We start from the raw sequence: 18,542 nt of genomic DNA, 5'->3' as shown, positions 1-18,542 counted from the left end.
GCCTTAGAATTGCTTAGGCTATAGATATATTTTAACACTGAAGTGCAAATAGCAAGACTAAAACCAGTTTAGTTGGATTTGATGGAATGAAAGACTTTCTCTTCTAATCTTTCTGAAAAGCTTTATTAAATTGCAACATGGAATGCTGATGTAATGAAAATGTGCATTTCATAACTATTGAACCAGTAATACTCTGAATATGACCTATTCTATCCCCGTCCCCATTTATTTTTGGAGAACTTGGCATCTTTGGTATAAATGTTGTTTTTAAAATGATGGTTTAAGTAACAACTATGACATTAGCAACTGAAGGTCTTGCAAAAATGAAAACAATTTCTCATATTCTTGCACATACAGGGAGCTAATTCATGATTCAAGCTAAATTGCCTTTTGTGGGTAAAAATTCTTATTACTAGGATGGATGTGACAAAACTGAAATAGATTGGTTATAATGATGGCTTTGTCTGTGCAGAAAATATTACTGTAGTCATAATGATTCTTATAACAGATGACTCTTCCTTAATTGGGCTGCTCCTTTTAAACATATTTTCTGTGGCGGGGAGATAACTGGGTGCAGTGGCTCATGGGTGACTCTTCACCCAATCTTTGTCATTAGGATATTTGCTGGGATACAAAAATAGGGGAGCACCTAAAGGAAAGACAAAATGTCAATGTATTTTCTAATGTGCATTATAAATAAAGACACCTTCAAGTCATGCTCATCTCCTGGTGTCTGTAAGGACATGTCTGTATATATATCCACAGTATATCTATATCTCCAGTTCTGGCACTTTTTTGGGATGGAACCTTGTAGGGGTAGGCAAGGCGGGTTGTATGACGTGTGTGAGTTCTGGCACCTTTTTTTTTTTTTTTTTAAGAAAAAAAGCACTGTATATCTCTATTGATTTGCAGGCAAAATTTAAGGGGTTTGCTATTGACTTCCTACTCTAATCCTGGTGGTCTATTTAAATCTAACCCTATCTATGTATTTTTTAAAATATACTACTATTACCTGCTAATCTTCTTTAGGAGCTTGCTGTCCCTTCCTTTTTCCTACTATTGTTCTCATTGTCCAAATTCATTTACCCCCTCATAATACCCTCCAGATGTGTTGAACCAACTTGCAGAATGTCATGCTGGCAGAGACTGTTGATATTTTTAATTTTACATGAAGGAAGAGCAGCTTATTCTCTCTATCCTGTGCTATGTCATTCAGGAAGGAAGGATGAGTTGAAAAATGACCAATTCCTGTCCAGTACTAGCATAATCATCAGCCATTGTAATCAATTTTAATATTAGATGCCTTTAAAATGTACCAGGACCAAATTGACCCATCATTCTTTCATTCAGTTCCAGGTTTGTCATCCCCTGAATGATAGCCAGGGTATCTGAACTAAGTATGTATAGGCAACCAACTGGTTTTCATGGGCAGCTTAGATAACCTTGGGTGACCTTGAAAAATTAAGCAGAGTGAGAGCAGACTTGAATGAGATACAGTAGGTTGGACTGGGAAATTAAAAACAAAATGCTGAAAAAAAGCAGTGACAAAATCATTCCATGTTGCTATTAAAAAGACAGGAGTTGAGCTCAGCTTGGAGGAGATAGTCATTAAATGTCATTAATCAGACATTTTATCCTATTTTCCAGTTTTAACACAGATGAGCTTGGTTTATCTTTTCAGTGTGATTCATAATGCAGTAATTTATGCTTGCTCATGGCATGAAATTACAGATGAGCACATTTGTCAATTTAAAGCTTTACAAAAAAGCAGTCATCTAAATCTTTGTCATTCTTGTTTGGAAAATCTAAAGATCCAGACAGAATGAGGATCAAAAACAGTGAAATCACAGGATAAGAGGGGAGAAGCTATATTAAACCCTCCTGTTATATGACCTTGAGAAGGGGGGGGGGAGCAGTACATAGGGATGATATTTTTAATTTTAAAGTGGTGAGGGGAGTTGTTTTAGTGTCTTCAAGTTAATGTTGACTTCTGATGACTGGACAAGTGCCTGCAGTTTCCTTGGCAAGGTGTTTTGGAAGTGGCTTGCCATTGCCTCCTTCCTAGAGCTGAGAGAGACTTCTCAAGGTCATCTGACTAAAGCAGGACTAGAGCTCATGGTCTCTAGGTTTTTAGTCTGATACCTTAACCACTACACCAAACTGGCTCTTCTCAACTTTAAAATAGAATTAAAATAATTTTAAAAGTATAAAGGGAACTTCAAAAGCTTTCCCTCCCTTTCTCCCAAAATTCTGTCCTCACTGCATGTGTGACCCAGATCCACCTATTATGCCACTGGACTGGACTGGACTGGACTGGACTAGCCTAGACGAGAAGAGAAGAGAGCTGGAAGGGACTTTGGAGGTCTTCTAGTCCAACTCCCTGTTTAGGAAGGAAAGCCTAAGCCATTTCAGACAAATGGCTGTCCAGTCTCTTCTTCAAACTTCCAGTGTTGGAGCATTCACAACTTCTGGAGGCAAGTTTGGTTTTGAACCCATAGAGTTAACATGGTTCTCTCCTGTGATAGCAGATAAAGGCAGTGAATGTTAATTGTGATTGCTTTGAACTTGTCAACTCACTGGAGTTTGCAACTTTAGTTAAAGGAATAATTTTAGAGAACCCTTTTTTTTAGCACTCTCCTCCTGAAAAAAACCCAAAATTGGTTTTAAAAGTAAATTAGCACAGTAGGAAGCTAGATCTGTTTTTTTCAATACAGGAAGTTCTCGAGCTACAATAGTTCAGTTAGTGACCATTCAAAGTTGCAATGGCATTGAAAAAATGACTTGTGACCATTTTTCACAATTATGACAATTGTAGCAGTCATGTGATCAAAATTTAGATACTTGGCAACTGACTCATATTTATGACAGTTGCAGTGTCACGAGGTCATGTGATCAGCTTTTGCGACCTTCTGACAAGCCAAGTCAACAGGGAAGCCACTTAACAGCCGAGTTACTAAACAACTGCAGCGATTCACTTAACAACTTATACAGAAAGTTCATAAAATGGGGCAAAATTCATTTAACAAATTTCTTACTTAGCAACATAATTTTTGGGCTCAGTTGTGCCTTTAAATCAAAGACTATTTGTATATGCAGAAGATATTAGTTAATTGCAAAAGCCACTAGAAGCTGGGGGATCTTGCCATCTGAATCTCTCTCAGTAGAGATGCCTTAAAATTAGTTTTCTATACAGGATAAATTAATCCACTTTGCCTTATCCCTTGTTGTTGAACATCCATATAACAAATTGAAAGATAAAATCAGTTTTTTTCTCCCTTATAATTTTATTCCTTTTAAATGTATGTTACAAACCTATTTTTATTTATTTATATATTCCTGGAACATTTGTGATGATTTATTGCTTTTCTTCTAGCAGCCCAGATTTTCCATAATAGGAATAGGCCTGATGGAGTCTGCAAATCCATTGTCACTGCTTTTTTCCTGGATGAAACCTTGCCTGCATGTTTCTGATCTCTGTACATATAAACATAGCGTAGTATCTGGATATATTTGCCAAGGCCTTCATTGCTACTCTATCAAGTGCTAATCTGTGGGATATTTCTTGACTTCATAGTCAACTCAAAAAAGCAGAATCTATCCACCATTTCCACAAGTCATGATAAAATTATAAAGTCTAAGGCTAGTGGTTGTATGTGTTGTCATTAATTTGGTCTTCATTATAATTAAAATTTTCACTGTATTCATTGCTAGAACTTGCAGATTATCTGCATTTGCATTTTCAGCTTTCATATCCTAGACAGGTTTTCTGAGTAAAATTTCAGAAGTGGTTTATTACTTCATCTTGGGGTTTAAGGGAGAGTAACTGGCCCAAACTCAAACACCTGGCTTCTTTGCCTGAGGCAGGACTAGAACATAGATTTCATTGACATAGTATAGCACCCCAATCACTAGTCCAAATTGGTCTCAGTCTTCAGTTATATGGCTTGGTTTGCAGAAATGTAACAAACAGCGTTGTGACTGAGTGATTCTCAGCATGATTTAGGATAGGCCAATATTAATAAAAAGGCAGCCTTTCAGAAAATTTATAATATTTCAAAGTATTCTGGAGCAAATTAAATTTCTTTTTATTCAGGATCATGAATGCTTACCAATTAATAATGTTCAAATAAGTACAACTTAATTGGAAATCATTTGTTCACCATGTGTTCAAAGTTCAGTTAGAAAATATAATGGATCTTTCCTGAAAATGAATAGACAATCCCATCTTTGTAGGAAGTGCCTTTGTGAGTTTTCATGTTTGGGTGTTCAAAACATGTTTTAGACACACCTTATACTAAATCAAGGCATTACTCCTTTTAGCTCAATTCTTCTACCATTCTTCTCCAAGCAGCATTCTCCACATGGATTGAACTATAACTTATGTCATTCTTAGCCAGTATGGTTGGCCAGCTGTTCTACATTTACTAGCAGTGCTCTCCATTATTTGAGACAATGCCAAAGTATTTCCAGCCACACCGTATAGCCTTTTGCTTAATATTATATGTTCTACAACTGAGCCAAAACAGGAGAAGTATTTCAGCAGCACTGATGATGGAACAGAAGTAATATATACATATGCAGTAACAAGAGTCTACCCACCTACCCACACATCCTTTTGAATAGTTGTCCCTGATCAGGTCTGCCTAGAAACTGCAGAGTGCCTAATTTTTCAGAAAGTCAGACGCTTAAACACAAGCTTTATAATATAACCGTATAATATAATCTCTATAATATCGGCCTGTGAAATGAATACTGGAACCATCTTCCCACTCTTCTCCATCTTGGTGCTCTTGAAATTTGTTGAAACAGCTGCCCAGAATTTGCCAGGTTGGGGAGGCAGTTTGGTTTTCTTCCACTCCGCTGAATGTGCAGAGATGGTGTTTTTAGCTGAGTTCCGTTATGCTTAATTGAAAGCTTGCAAATTGTCTTCCTGAGGACCTGAAGGAAATCTCAATTTCAGTTACATAACTCTGATGAAATATAGTTTTGTCTGCCTCACTCATACCTTTTCCGTTCAGAAACCATTTTCCCCTTCTTGTTTCCGTCTTGGACATAAAGACAGTTAGCCGTCTGAGTCTTCCTGGTGCTGCATGACCTTGGACTGGGATTATTCAGGCTTCTGCCCTATCTTGTCTGCATATCAGCAAACACAGGAAGTGACTGCAAAGTTTCGATCCAGGTGCAGAAATGAGAAGATCCTTTAACTATGGCTGTGACTGTTTCATCTATAACTGAGCCAAAACTAGGGAGGCAAATAGATTTTCGTGTTGGAAACTATATATGAAGTAGGAGACAAATTTTGGAAAACAAATCAGCAAAGAACATGAAACCCTCAATGTGGTTTTCCTTGTATTCATTCAAGCTCTGGGTGTTAATTGAAACTTAAGCCATATAAAAACACTTGTTAGTTGTTGATTTTTCATAAAAATTCTTGCCATCCCTGGGTTACTGGCATAGAACAAAATTTGAAGGAGTTGTCAGACCAAGTTTAGACAAGTTCTACAAACTGATCACACTTAGGCACAAGCCTCTCTGTTAATCATCTTTCAAACCATGAGATTGATTATAAATGAGACCTGCCTAAAAAGAGGTTTAATCATTTTCCAACTTGGTGCTCCCTACTATTGCTTATCAGCAGTTATACTGATTATATATATTATTGGATACATCATAGCTTTATCACTACACCAATACACTCCAAAATCCAGTATATTCTACCCATAGTCAGCACAGTTCTATCTTGGGATTGATTTTACATCTGTTTTGCAGAGAGAAGAACAATTTAAATTTTTGCTTCTGTTCCATCTATATACTGAGTGTGTATAATGCAGATGAGAGTGTCTTATTTGAAAGTTAATACGTACTGTGGGAAGTTAGCCCCCCCCAGAGAAGGAAATACTAAAAGGGCAGAAAAATATATTTCCTCAAAGGATCTTAAAGAGGCAGAAAAGCATGCCCAGTTTTTCTTAATAGCCCCAAGTCTCCCTCCCCCAAGCAGAAACCAGCTCTATAGAAATGCAGATGTAAATAATCAGGAAGGTTGGAAGCCCCCAGCTAGAAGATTAAGAAGACAAAGACACCTAAAATCTACATACCTCACCCAAACTCTAAGACAGGACATAAAAGGATTAACTCACAGATGCCAAAGGACACACCCAGATTCAGGTCAGAATACATGACACAGGAAATACAAAGCCTCAAACAGGAACAGGAAACAACTCCAAACAAAAGCCCCAGAGGGTATAAAAACCCACTCCCTACATGTGCGCTCTCTCTCTTTTCTTCCAGAGCCATTTTCCTGTCTGGCTCTCCTCATCAATAAACTGCAACTTTCTTTCTAAAGCAGTCACCATGTTGTTTATCCCCGGCTTGGACTGAACCATGATGAAGACTTTTCCTTCAACAGTACCCATTACCTAGCACCTAGCCCATCTTTGTGGACCTCAAAAATCTAAGCAGAGTCAGGATTCATTAGTACTTGGATAGAAAATTATCAGGAAATACCAGGGCTGTCAGCTAAGATGGAAATCTGTAAAGTAATCCCAAAAGTAGACACTTTGGATTTTTTTGTTTTGTTTATGAAATACAAGACATCAAGTTTGTCTCCAAAGAAATCTTTGTATACTATCCTAATTATTTTAATTATGATTGTATTGAATTCCCCAGTGAGACTACTGACTCTTACTAGGGAGCACAATATGAATGTAATTTAGAAGATGATTCTGTTGGGCACAAATTGCCAATATATTTCTCATCCACTGAAAATTGCTTCAGATTTCTCTTAAAATGCCTCTACTATTCTTTTTTTAAATAAGGGATTTATTTAATTGTTTGTATTGTTTAAATTGTTAATGGAATGAATTGTCTTTTCGTATTTAAGCTACTCAAAAAGTATAATGCAGATTTTTTTTAATCATTTAGTTAACATATCTGGCTTTTCATGATCTGATGAACATCAATTTGCTAGGATTGTTGGTCAGTAACAATTAAGAGTTGTTGTAAACTCATGTTGGTATTATCAGTATCTAGTCACATTGTCCTCTATCGGCTTCTTTTCAGCTGCCTTCATTTTATGTAAACAATGACTTTTTAAAATCTAAAAATGTCTCTTCAAAATCTGGAGGAATTGTGTATAGTTTCCATTATTGCTGTACACATGTCTTCCAGATGTGAATCTGGGGTTCCTTCTTTGACACCTCATCAAAAAAGCTGGAACATGTCTCTAAGTACAGTAGAGTGGCACTTGTTAACAGTGGACTATAATATATTGTTTTATAGCCTTCCTTTTATGAAACTGATAAAATGCTTTGGATTTTGTTGCTGTTACTCTTGAACTAGTTTTTTTTAATTGTACAGACTATATTTGTGGCTTAAGCTGTTACTGTTTTCATTAATATGTTATGTGCCTGTTAAGGAAAGCTGAGAATTTACTTGTTCCTGGTATCAGATACCTTCTTGAAGCACCAATTTCAGAAAATGCCTTAATTTAAAAAAGCAAAATAAACCACCACAATTGCTGCTTTAACTAGCCTCCCATTGACACCTCAGAGGCATTTCTTGGCACATGGCTGCTGTCGCTCAAGAGAGCATAAAACTGATCAACAGGTCTGTAAAAAAAGGGTTTTATAGAAGCTGAAGTCAATTCAACATTATATAATACTTGATCTATCTCGCCTCAGCCCTTTGGCTGTACTATCAGTCTAGTCTCCCAGGAGATATTTTTATTGAATAACTCTCCCAGCACAAATTCCCAGGTGAAAGGTGTAGATGTGGGTCAGAGTCAGGCTAATTGTCTATTGCCATTTACAATTCTTCCCACACAGTCCATGAAATATCTCCCCACCACCAACTGATGTTGTATAGCAGAGACAGAGGTCTTTGGAGGTTATGTTAAATCTGTTCTTTGTATAATCTGATGCATTATGTCAAGAATTTCCCCAGAGAACTGTGGTGAAAAACCAGCAACTTTTCATAACATTGATGATCTATTACCTAATTTTATAATATTGGATGCATTCCAGATGATGGAGCGTAGGTCAGGATAAGAGGTGATACAGATACACAAACATACAAACAGGCAATATTTAAACAAATGAGGGAATTTATTCCAGGTGCTATGATACCTATACTAATGAAGTAGTGTTATGCATTAATGTATGCAAATACAATAATGTAATCTAATAATACATATAAAACCAGCTTTCATTTTTTTCATTGAATCTCCTAAGGTGGATTTTTCATCAAAAAAATCAGTAAATGTTTATTAGTGTGTAAGAGCTGAATGTTGTGAATATAAAAGATAAAACGTTTTTATTTCTGAATATTGAAAACCCATTTTCATCATGGCTTAGAATCATGGAGGAGGAGAAGGAGTAGTAGTAGGAGGAATGTTTGCCTCCTTGAGGTATCTATAAAAAAGGCATAAGAAAAAAGTCTAATCATAATATTCAGAGGTTCTTCCATTTATATTTTATTGTTTTTTAAATGTCATAATTGTCAAGAGAATTTAAAATATGCAAAATAAATTTGGTTAATAAAAGAATTCCAAGCAACATTGGGGAATTAGAATGGACTCATTTTTAATGCTAAAATATGTTTAGTTAAATGAAGACTCCAGCATCTCTCCACCAATAATCAGCACTCAGATCAGCATAGATTAACTCAAAGGTCACCTTCAGATCAACAATCAAGTAAGCAATACCCCAATCAAGAAACTGCCAGAGAACCACCCACACAGACAGGCAAGACACCAGAATATAAACTGACAGCAAACAACATTTGTTGCTAGCACTGATGATGTTACCTAGTTAAGGTAATGAAACATCTGCAAGAAAACAAGCAAGCTCAGAGAGCACCAAGGACCCCCTCAGTTAAATGACTTAACCATCCATCTTTGTACAAAAGGTGGAACACTGGCAGTTTTTGGAAAAGTAAGATATAAGAAGAATCGCATCCATGTTAGAAACACCATTGACCTGAAGAATCCATCGTCTGGCACATTGTCTTTCATTTTGAATTTTCTATCCATGTGGTTTTCTTGGTAACATGCAGGAGTGTACCACTGTCTTCTTCTGCATAGTATAAAATGATGCCTTTGTCATTTTCAATTAAATTGATTAACAGTCTTCAGCCTCTGCCTATATAATAGGTTCCTGTTTGCTTTAACTGGCACATGGAATCCCATGAATGACCCTGCTGGAAGGATATATTCTTGGCATGTGCTCTTGATACTTTTCCCTCATAGGAATAACTCCCTGACACAGTGAAACAGCACAGCCAGGGGAGGGGGGGCTTTTTAATGACCTTATAAAATTTAATATTTGTTGATGAATTGCTTAAGTTAAGATGTCTTCATAATAATAATAATAATAACATTTTTGATATTATTGCCATTAATATTGATAAGGTTTTCCATTTGTTTTAAATATTTATGAAATACTGGGAGTAGTGGTTCATGTTACAGGAGAACAAGCTTCCTTTGGGGACCCTGAGCAAAAGAACTGGCTGAGTTTCTAACAATGTTACATTTTGACTGGCTGTCTGGGTATTTATGGTAAATTTGCTATATTGATGAGTGTTCGTTCTGACTTATACATGTATCTTGGTACCCACAAGGTACTCCTTTGTACCACCTCTAGTTAGATGAGCAGACTTTATCCAGTAATAAGCCTTGGGGTATTCTATCTTAATGATATTTATGAATACCCATGCAATTTGTCTGTATTGTTCATTATTTTCTGCACCGTGTTTTTCTAACTTGTTTAGGGGGTGGTTCTGAATCAGTCACCTCAGTGATGATCCTTGACACATTGTGAAAGATCCTGGGTCATTCTTGACCAGAGTTTATCAACCTTGGCAACATTAAGATGTGTGGACTTTAATTTCCAGAATTCCTCAGCTAACATGGCTGGTTGAGGAATTTTGGGAGTTGAAGTTAAAGTCGCTAAGGTTGAAAAACACTTTTCTAGAGTGTATAATGTGTGAAACAGCGATAGTTATTTGAAATAATGAGGTGATATTGTTCTTAAATAGGACAAAACAAATAAGAAACTGGCAACCTGTAAAGCAACTAAGGCCAGAAAATTTGGATAAAACTACTTTTCTGTGACCTTGGATTGTAGGTGTGTGCATGTGTGTTTGTGTATGTAGTGCAGGGATGAGCTATTGGGTTTATTCTCTGAGCTTAGTTGTTTTCCTGCAGATATTTTACTACTAAGTTAGGTTATATCATCAGTGAATGGGGAAAATTAAGTTAATTATAATAGTTTGTCCTGCCAGTCTTGATGTGGATGTGGCTTACTCCTCCATGGTTCTTGATTAGGGACAGTGGTGGGATTCAGCCAGTTTGCACCAGTTCAGCAGAACTGGTAGCTAATTTTTTGTTGCCCAGGCCCAGAATGGACTTCCAGAAGCGGCATCCACACAGAGAACCGGTTGTTCACATATTTGAATCCCACCACTGATTAGGGCAGTGTTTCCCAAACTTGACAATTTTAAGGCATGAGGACTTCAATTCCCAGAATTCCACAGCCAGCAACGCTGGCTGTGGAATTCTGGGAGTTGAAGTCCACATGCCTTAAAATTGTCAAGTTTGGGAAACACTGGATTAGGGTATTATTTCTTCCCTATTTATCTGGTGCTGTTTCTTCCTCATTAGAGTGCGTATTGCTAGGGAAGTTATGCTTTGGGCTGTTTATTTCTTTCCTTGACTTCTAATTATATATTTTAAATGATATATATTTTTGTGTAGCAAGGCACTTTCTAATGAAATTGTATGAATATCTGTTATGTTGGAAGATGTTGTATAGGTGGTCTATTTTCTCTTTTCCTCCATACAACCTACCATATTGCAACAATGAAAAGGTGAACACTTCCATATATAAAAAAAAAACCTTCTCTGAGAGAGCCAGCCCACAGACCTATTACAACCTTTTGATATCATCATGGCACACACACAAACCATCAAAATCCCTCCAACGATCTTAAGCAACTCAGAGCTCAGCAACCAAAGAAGAAAAAACAGGAATAATCTACAACATACAGTGTAAGAACTGTAACAGCCAATATGTAGGATAGACAAATTGAAGATTGGCAGAACACATCCACACTGACAGAAAGGAGACATAATGAAAATTCCTTAGTCTCTCAACATAAAGAGAAGTTCAACCACAATTTGAATTGAATTGAATAAATATTTTAGTTCAAGCCAAATCCAAAAATGCTAGGGAGTTGCTGAAAGTTTGGCATTCTGACAAATCAGCCATCAGCAGATAGATAAATCCGAACTACATACCATTTAAAAGATATAACTAAAAGAATAAGCAAATTATATTTCCCCATGCACTGATGATAATACCTAGCCTAATAACAAAATGTCTGCAGGAACACAATTACCTATTAATATAGCTTTCCCCAGCCTGACGGGCTCCAGATGTTTTGGGATGATAACTTCCTGAATTCTAGCAACATAACCTATGCAGTCCTTGGTGCTATTGAGAGGATTCTTGGTTTGGGAAGTCAATACAATGTTTTCTTTAAAAAAAGTTGACAAATTAATTCATTTACCAAATGGATTCTTAACAGCTGTCACATGCCTCTTTGGTTTTAGTTGGAAAGAATCTTTGACATCTCTTTCTCTGTTTTTAGAAGGAATTTCCCTCTCCAAATGCCATGTCCCCTTGGGCATTCTGCTTTCTTAACAGCCTTCCCTGGATCTCATTGGCAAATGGATGGCATTCCTTGGCTTAAACAGTAGGCGTTAAGTTTCATGATAGTTGTGGAAGCCTTTTTCTTCATGGCAGGTTTCTTCAGTCAGCCAAACCAAGTTTTGGCAAACAACAAGGTTAATGCATGCTAGTAAACGTAACAGAGATTGGCAGCTATAAACACACAGGTTCCCTGTGGTTGCTTTGGAAAATAAAAATTACAGCATGGAGAGTAATGTTTGCAAGTAAATCAGCCTGCTTCCCTCTCCCACTGAGAATTATTGGACAAATTTATTTTTGGATGGGCAGGCAAGGGATACAGCCTATAAGAGCATATTGCTTGGCTTTATCAAGGGTTCATATTTCTTAAGGCAGACTTCCCCAGCATGGTGCCCGCCAGGTACCTTAACTGTAACTCCAGACTTGTATTGCTTCTGAAGGAAATTGGCTAAAGAAAGTCTGCCTTAAAGGAAAGGGTGAGAATATATCTCAGAACTAGAATCGAGATGAATTTTTTAAAATATCTACTTCATGATTCCCTCTGTGGCAGGTAAATGCTCTGAATGTTTGGTCTGGAAAGGCTTTGGCTCTTAAGAGTGTTACCAGCCTGGAAGGAAGGAGAAGAGTGCATGTTGGTGTACAGAAAGTCCCTGGTTCAGTCCTTTGGCATGAAATACTAGTAAGCTGGTCTAATGCGGTAGATGGCACTTTCCCTAGTAGGGAAGGATTCAGTGGTTCCAGCTGATCAACCAGGCAGTTGAACCTAGACATCCTGTGATCTTCTAAAGATGTTGTGCTATGAGATCTTTGAGTATCTGACAGCATGGAGGGCACAAGGTTGCCTTCTTTTCTGTGGTTAATAAAAGTTGGTACTAGTGCAACAAAACTTTGGGGTATACAGGTAATCCTTGACCTACGACCACAATTGAGGCCAAACTTTATGTTGTTAAGTGAGACATTTGTTAAGTGAGTTTTGTCCCATTTTAGGACCTTTCTTGCCATAGTTGTTAAGCGAATCATTGCAGTTGACAAGTTAGTAACACAGTTGTTAAGTGAATCTGGCTTCCCCCATTGACTTTGCTTGTCAGAAGGTTGCAGAAGTTGATTATACAACCCCAGGACCCTGCAACCCTCATAATTATGAACCAGTTACCAAGCGTCCAAATTTTGGTCATGTGACCATGAGAATGCTACAATGGTCGTTAAGTGTAAAGAACGGTCATAAGTCACTTTGTGCAGTGCTGTTGTAACTTTGAACTGTCACTAAATGAATTCTTGTAAGTTGAGGATTACCTCTGTTTGTTATTTTTATCAGTCAGAGTGCCAACTAGCCATTGCTCTTCCTGTATGATGGATGGATGGATGGAGCTCAGCTGTCCCTTCAGTCTTCCACCTGATTTCATTTTCTGTTTTCTTTTCCAATAGACACTGTTCTCTGACAACAAAACATAGACACTCATGATTAAGCTCCACGCCAGTGCTCATTCTGCCTCCTTGAGGTCTTCTATTTTTTAAGATTTGCACTTCTGTGTGGTAGGCTTCGCTCAGATTGCTCTCATCCCCTTTTTAATACCCCTGTTCTTAGAAGGGATTTAAGTTTATTTTACAAAATTTCTAATCCAAGTTTTCTGAGCTCAAAGAGGCAAAAATGATCACTGTGAATTTTCATTTACAGTACTAGGACAATTTTACTCATTTAATCCTTTAGCAAATCCTGATCAATGTGCTCCATGCCTATTTAGGCTGCATTTGGATTTAAATTAAAGCTCTTTGACTCGGAATCTTAGTCCTGGCACATACACAGAGCATCAGGTGGAGAAAGTGTTTTTTGGGGGGGAGATAAGCCCACTAAGAAGAGTCAGTTACAAAGCCAGCAGCAATTACAGAGAAGAAAGAAATGGGGACAAGGAAAAATTGTCACAGTTTTGAACAAAAATATAGCACAAAAAAAGCCAGCTTTCAAATCAATTTGTTAAATGGTTGTAGATAATACAGTACATTATTAATAAAATGACATTACCAGGGAAAGCAGATAATGACCCCTTTTGTCTTTTCAATGAGGGGTTGGCGCTTATTTTAAACCAAACTAAAACAAATGAATGAAGCCTATTGAAAACAATTATTTCTTTTCATTTAACACCACTATAAAATTATTATATGCCACAGCTTCCAGTTGATAACATTTTATTAGTATGTCCAAAAAGTGGGATCAGCTTATAAATAGAACTTCTTCAGTCTATGGAGTGACATTTAGCCATTTGGAGTAAGGTACTTTGTATTTTATAGTTATTTTATATAAGCAGCAAGCAAATGAATTTTCTAACATTATCCTTTCACTTCCTTATTTCAGGACCAAGAAGAAAATAAAGGTGCCACAAGTTGGCCTGAATTTTACATTGATCAGCTTAACTCTATGGCTGCTGTAAGTGGAATTATGTATTGTCTTATCTAAAAGGAAAAGTTGTAAGAATTAAGAGTACGGCTCTGGGTAGTAAAGGCATTTTTTAATCTTAATTTTAACGAATTGATAAATATTATGCATCATTTTATAATATTTATTATTCATATCATTCATATTGGGGGAGAGATCATGAACCATGCGTAGCACTGAACCATTGCTTACAGTGGCCTTTTGACCTTCAGCTGCCATAAATGTAATTTCAAGGTTGCATAGCTATTCAGAAGGGCTAGAAATGTGTTTATTTTAAAAGTGTGCATTGATTCTTCAAAAGCAAAAATGCCCATAGTATGCTTTTGTTGAACCACTGATGTATGACTCATTAAGTTCATTCATTAACTTGTGTACACCAACTCTGCTGCGATATTTTTGCTGCATTTTGTGTAAAGTAACCCTTTGGTGTCTTCACAGGTCTTCTGTCATATATTGTGCTATTGAGAAAATCAGTCTGCACATATAAGGCCTTTCCTGTACTGAGTGGTGCAGGGGAGGTATTAGCTTTGTCTTGTGATAATTATCATTAGAAGCCAAAGGTGTTTAAACAAAAAAAGATAATGGTTGTGGTGAAAAGTTCAAGATCCACTCACCCTTCATTTGTCTGAGAAGCAAAAGACCAGTTATGTTTGTAAATGGCAGGGAGAACTGGGGAGTGTTTGTTTCTGCAGACATTTCTATTGAATTTAGTAAGAGTTCTTTGATTAAAGAGACTCAAATTAACTTTAAGGGAGCTAATTTACAGACTGTTGAATGTTACCTAGTTATGGCAAAAGAAGTGAGTGCTTAATAAAGCACTTGGAATTTTTATAGCGGGCAGCAGAGGCTTTCTTTCTGAATGCAGTACAATCTATTCAGCAGTTGTGAATTTCATATTGTGATTATGTTGAGAATATGTGTGTGGGTATTTCTCCATGGTAAAGTCAAGTATTTTGGAGATAATTGGAAATTTATGTTTCTCAGAGATGAGTAATATTCAGCTAGAATAATAAACACCTTGCAAATATTCACTAAATATTGCACTGTTGCTCTCTAAAGTTGTAATTAAAGAAAATCTCCCCCTGTTGAATTTTACCAATATATTGCTGGCATAAAAGAATGATATCATTGGTTAAATAGGAGCAGGGTGGCTTGAGCAGTTAGGATGCTGGGTGGAAGGTTAGCAAGCCCGTTTTTCGAGGCCGGGAGCTGCCATCTTTTGCCCCAAGTCATGCCAGAGATATGAAAGGAGCCTCCAAGGGCATCCCAGGACAATGATGATGTCATTGGCTAATCCTTTCAACCCGGAAGCACCTGTGCAGCATTAGTTAAATCCTTCTGTGGGACAGCTTCCTCTTTTAATGTCTCAGCGATAGTTGTCCAACTGCCTCACCAACTCAAAAATGGCTTTAATGGAAATAAGAATATAGTATGTGTATTTTTAAATTTTATTATCATCAAATGGTTGAAACATCATTAAGAAGAGACTGGACAGCCATTTGTCTGAAATGGTATAGGGTTTACTGCCTAAGCAGGGGGTTGGACTAGACCTCCAAAGTCCTTTCCAACATTATTATTATTATTAATTATTATCTTTCTTGCTGGCATTTTAAAACTAAATCCAGTCCACTACAGTAATGGATCAGGAAGAATAAACTGGAAAGCTGGGCTTGCTATTCATTTAGGCAAAACCAGATCCACAACTCTAGAATGGGAAAATATTGCTCAAAGTATGAATAAAAATATTTGTAGCTCAGGGTTGAAATGAGAGGTCCTTGGTGCTCTCTGAGTTCGCTCATTTTCTTGCATGAAACATCTGCAAGAAATAATAAAGTCTCTGACTCATCCCCAACATCATCTTTTGGGAACTTTTTTGGAGGGATAAAAGATTAGTTGTTCAGAAGAGAAAATCTACCATTAAAATATCAACTATAAAATGATGATCAGAGTTAAATATCATATAGCTTATCCAACGGGGGACTGTACTTATCCTGATGCAAAATCCTACAGAAGGGGCTTCTGATAGCCATTCTGAAAATCAGAAGAACCATTTTTAATTTATCTCATTTTACAAAAATAAAGAAAATGGGATATGAAAAAGAAAAACAGAAACAAGAAATGAAATATTAAAATGTTTCTCCTGAACTTGTGGTATTTGTAGAGAGAGATTTCATGCTCTTTGTCAGGTCCTGACTGTTTCTTCCTGCATAGTCCAGGTCCATAAACCTTTATGAGGGAGCTACTAACAGGAATTTTGTGAAGAAGTCTTTTTGGCTGGCTGGCTTGGGCGCTGTATTGTGGTGGTAAATGGCCATTTTGCTATAGCATTGTCGCTGGCTGACAAACATTTTCAGCACAGTTTATTTGTGGAAAGTACGGTAGGTAAATAAACTATATTGAACAGGTGGCTGCTACTAATTTTCTCAACTTGTGCAGAGAAAGTCATTGATTGCTTTGGAAAAAGAAGATGAAGAGGAACGAAACAAAACTATAGAGAGTTTGAAAACAGCACTAAGGACTAAACCTATGAGGTAATTTGATTTTTGGTTGCTGTTGCTGCTAGGTAACTAAATTCTTTGCCTTTTCTTCTTTAGTAAAAAGATTCTTAAAATAATCTCTTCATTGTAATACCAATCAGCTCTAATTTGCTGAGATGTGTTAACTTAATTCCTCTCACCACGCAGATGTTCAGAATCACAAGTCCCATCTTTCTAAGTAAAAATTCCCCCACCTGTCTTTTCTGAAGTTTAGGGATGTTGCAATCAGTCACATTACAGAGCCGTCATTTTCTTTATTCTGCATTATAGAAACCATCCTGCTTGGCTGGTGAATGCTATCCTGCCAATGATAGGAATGTCTTGAATTTAGACCATACTATTAAAATTCAATTTTTTACAACATTAAAAATTATTTTAAAGAATGGAGATTTAAATTCTATCCACATACAAGTGAAGAAAGTTCATAGTAAATGTCTTCCATCAGAGAAGACCCTGCAATGTTTATGCTGCCACCGAATAATCATCTTTCTTATACATACCTTCTGCATCTCTTAGCAGTGATCAGACTGTTTAGACTTCGAATACTCAGTTTTGGGAAGTATGAAATGTTCAGAGATTTTTCTGTTCTGAACTCAAAAATGGTCAAGCCATCTTGAAACTGATTTTTTTTCTTTTTCTAACAATATCCCCAGAAGCTACCAGAATATAGGAATAGCAGTTAGACTTGTATACTGCTTCATAATGTTTTACAGCCCTCTCTAAGCGGTTTACAGAGTCAGCATATTGCCCCCAACAATCTGGGTCCTCATTCCACCTCAGAAGGATGGAAGGCTGAGTCAACCTTGAGCCAGTCAGGATCGAACCCTTGGCAGTCAGCAGAATTAGCCTGCAATACTGCATTCTAACCACTGCACCACCACAGCTATCTTATCTATTTATGGGTAAGGAAATCTATTATCCCTACACTGAGAGATTATTTTAATATATATTTTAGGAATCCTTTGAAGTTAAACTAAATTACAATTTTAAGAAAGTGACCTTCCTCTTTTGTGTTCCTTCATTTTTTCCCTGATAGGTTTGTAACTCGATTCATTGATCTGGATGGCTTGTCATGCATTCTGAACTTCCTGAAAAGCATGGATTATGAGACTGCGGAATCTCGAATCCATACCTCTCTTATTGGGTGCATCAAAGCCCTGATGAACAACTCTCTTGGGAGAGCCCATGTCCTGGCCCACTCAGAGAGTATTAATGTAATTGCTCAGAGTCTGAGCACTGAAAACATTAAGACTAAGGTGGCGGTGCTGGAAATTATGGGCGCTGTGTGCCTGGTTCCTGGGGGTCACAAAAAGGTACTAGAGGCCATGGTGCACTACCAAAAATATGCCAGTGAACGGACTCGCTTTCAGGTATGGAGCATCAAATTACTCCTTAAATGGAATGATTATTTTTAATATTCCACAGCATAAGCATTTATTTTTGTCCCAAACAAAGATGCAGTAGCCCTTGAGGTAATTTAATCTCAAACATAACCACCACCATGTTGAGTAAAAACACAATGACATGCTCACCCAACCTGCAGACTCCCTCTGTGGATTACAAAAATTGTCTAACACAATTGGGTCCTGTGACGGCTTTTTAAGAAGGGGGTAGAACACTCTCTCCTGAAGCATTGACAGGGCCACCCCTCTCTCAAGGATGAATTCACCATAAATGGGCCCAATCACAGATTATCTTATGGGAGGACTTAGCCATATAGGAGTGACATCAGTCTACCTCACAGCCCCAGGAATTGTCTCCGTAAAAATTATTCTCCTTTTCTCCAGAAATTGCTTTTCTGTGCACAAATTGAGGCAAATCTAAGTTACATAAATCAATTAAACTTTACTTCTTTCTCTTTATCCTTGG

At 37.2% G+C, this 18,542-nt stretch overlaps 1 protein-coding gene across 7 annotated transcripts in view; it reads left to right on the top strand.

The window, feature by feature from the left end:
* DAAM1 (dishevelled associated activator of morphogenesis 1) overlaps nt 1-18,542 on the top strand; it is a 195,181-nt gene that overhangs the window by 109,319 nt on the left and 67,320 nt on the right. For 6 of the 7 annotated variants that reach the window (XM_039319566.1, XM_039319563.1, XM_039319564.1 and 3 more), the window contains 3 exons: nt 14,056-14,127; nt 16,573-16,667; nt 17,710-18,043. In XM_039319566.1, the coding sequence (XP_039175500.1) occupies nt 14,056-14,127; nt 16,573-16,667; nt 17,710-18,043 (501 nt within the window). Of the gene's footprint in view, nt 1-14,055; nt 14,128-16,572; nt 16,668-16,693; nt 17,576-17,709; nt 18,044-18,542 lie in introns of those variants that run through there. The other variant, XM_039319568.1, reaches the window with a different exon arrangement.

The sequence above is a fragment of the Crotalus tigris genome, unplaced genomic scaffold (assembly GCF_016545835.1).
Source record: "Crotalus tigris isolate CLP2741 ecotype Arizona unplaced genomic scaffold, ASM1654583v1 scf7180000023598.3388751, whole genome shotgun sequence".
Lineage (NCBI taxonomy): Eukaryota > Metazoa > Chordata > Lepidosauria > Squamata > Viperidae > Crotalus > Crotalus tigris.
Note: the sequence above shows the minus strand (reverse complement) of the source record. Positions and strands in the feature narration are given on the sequence as shown.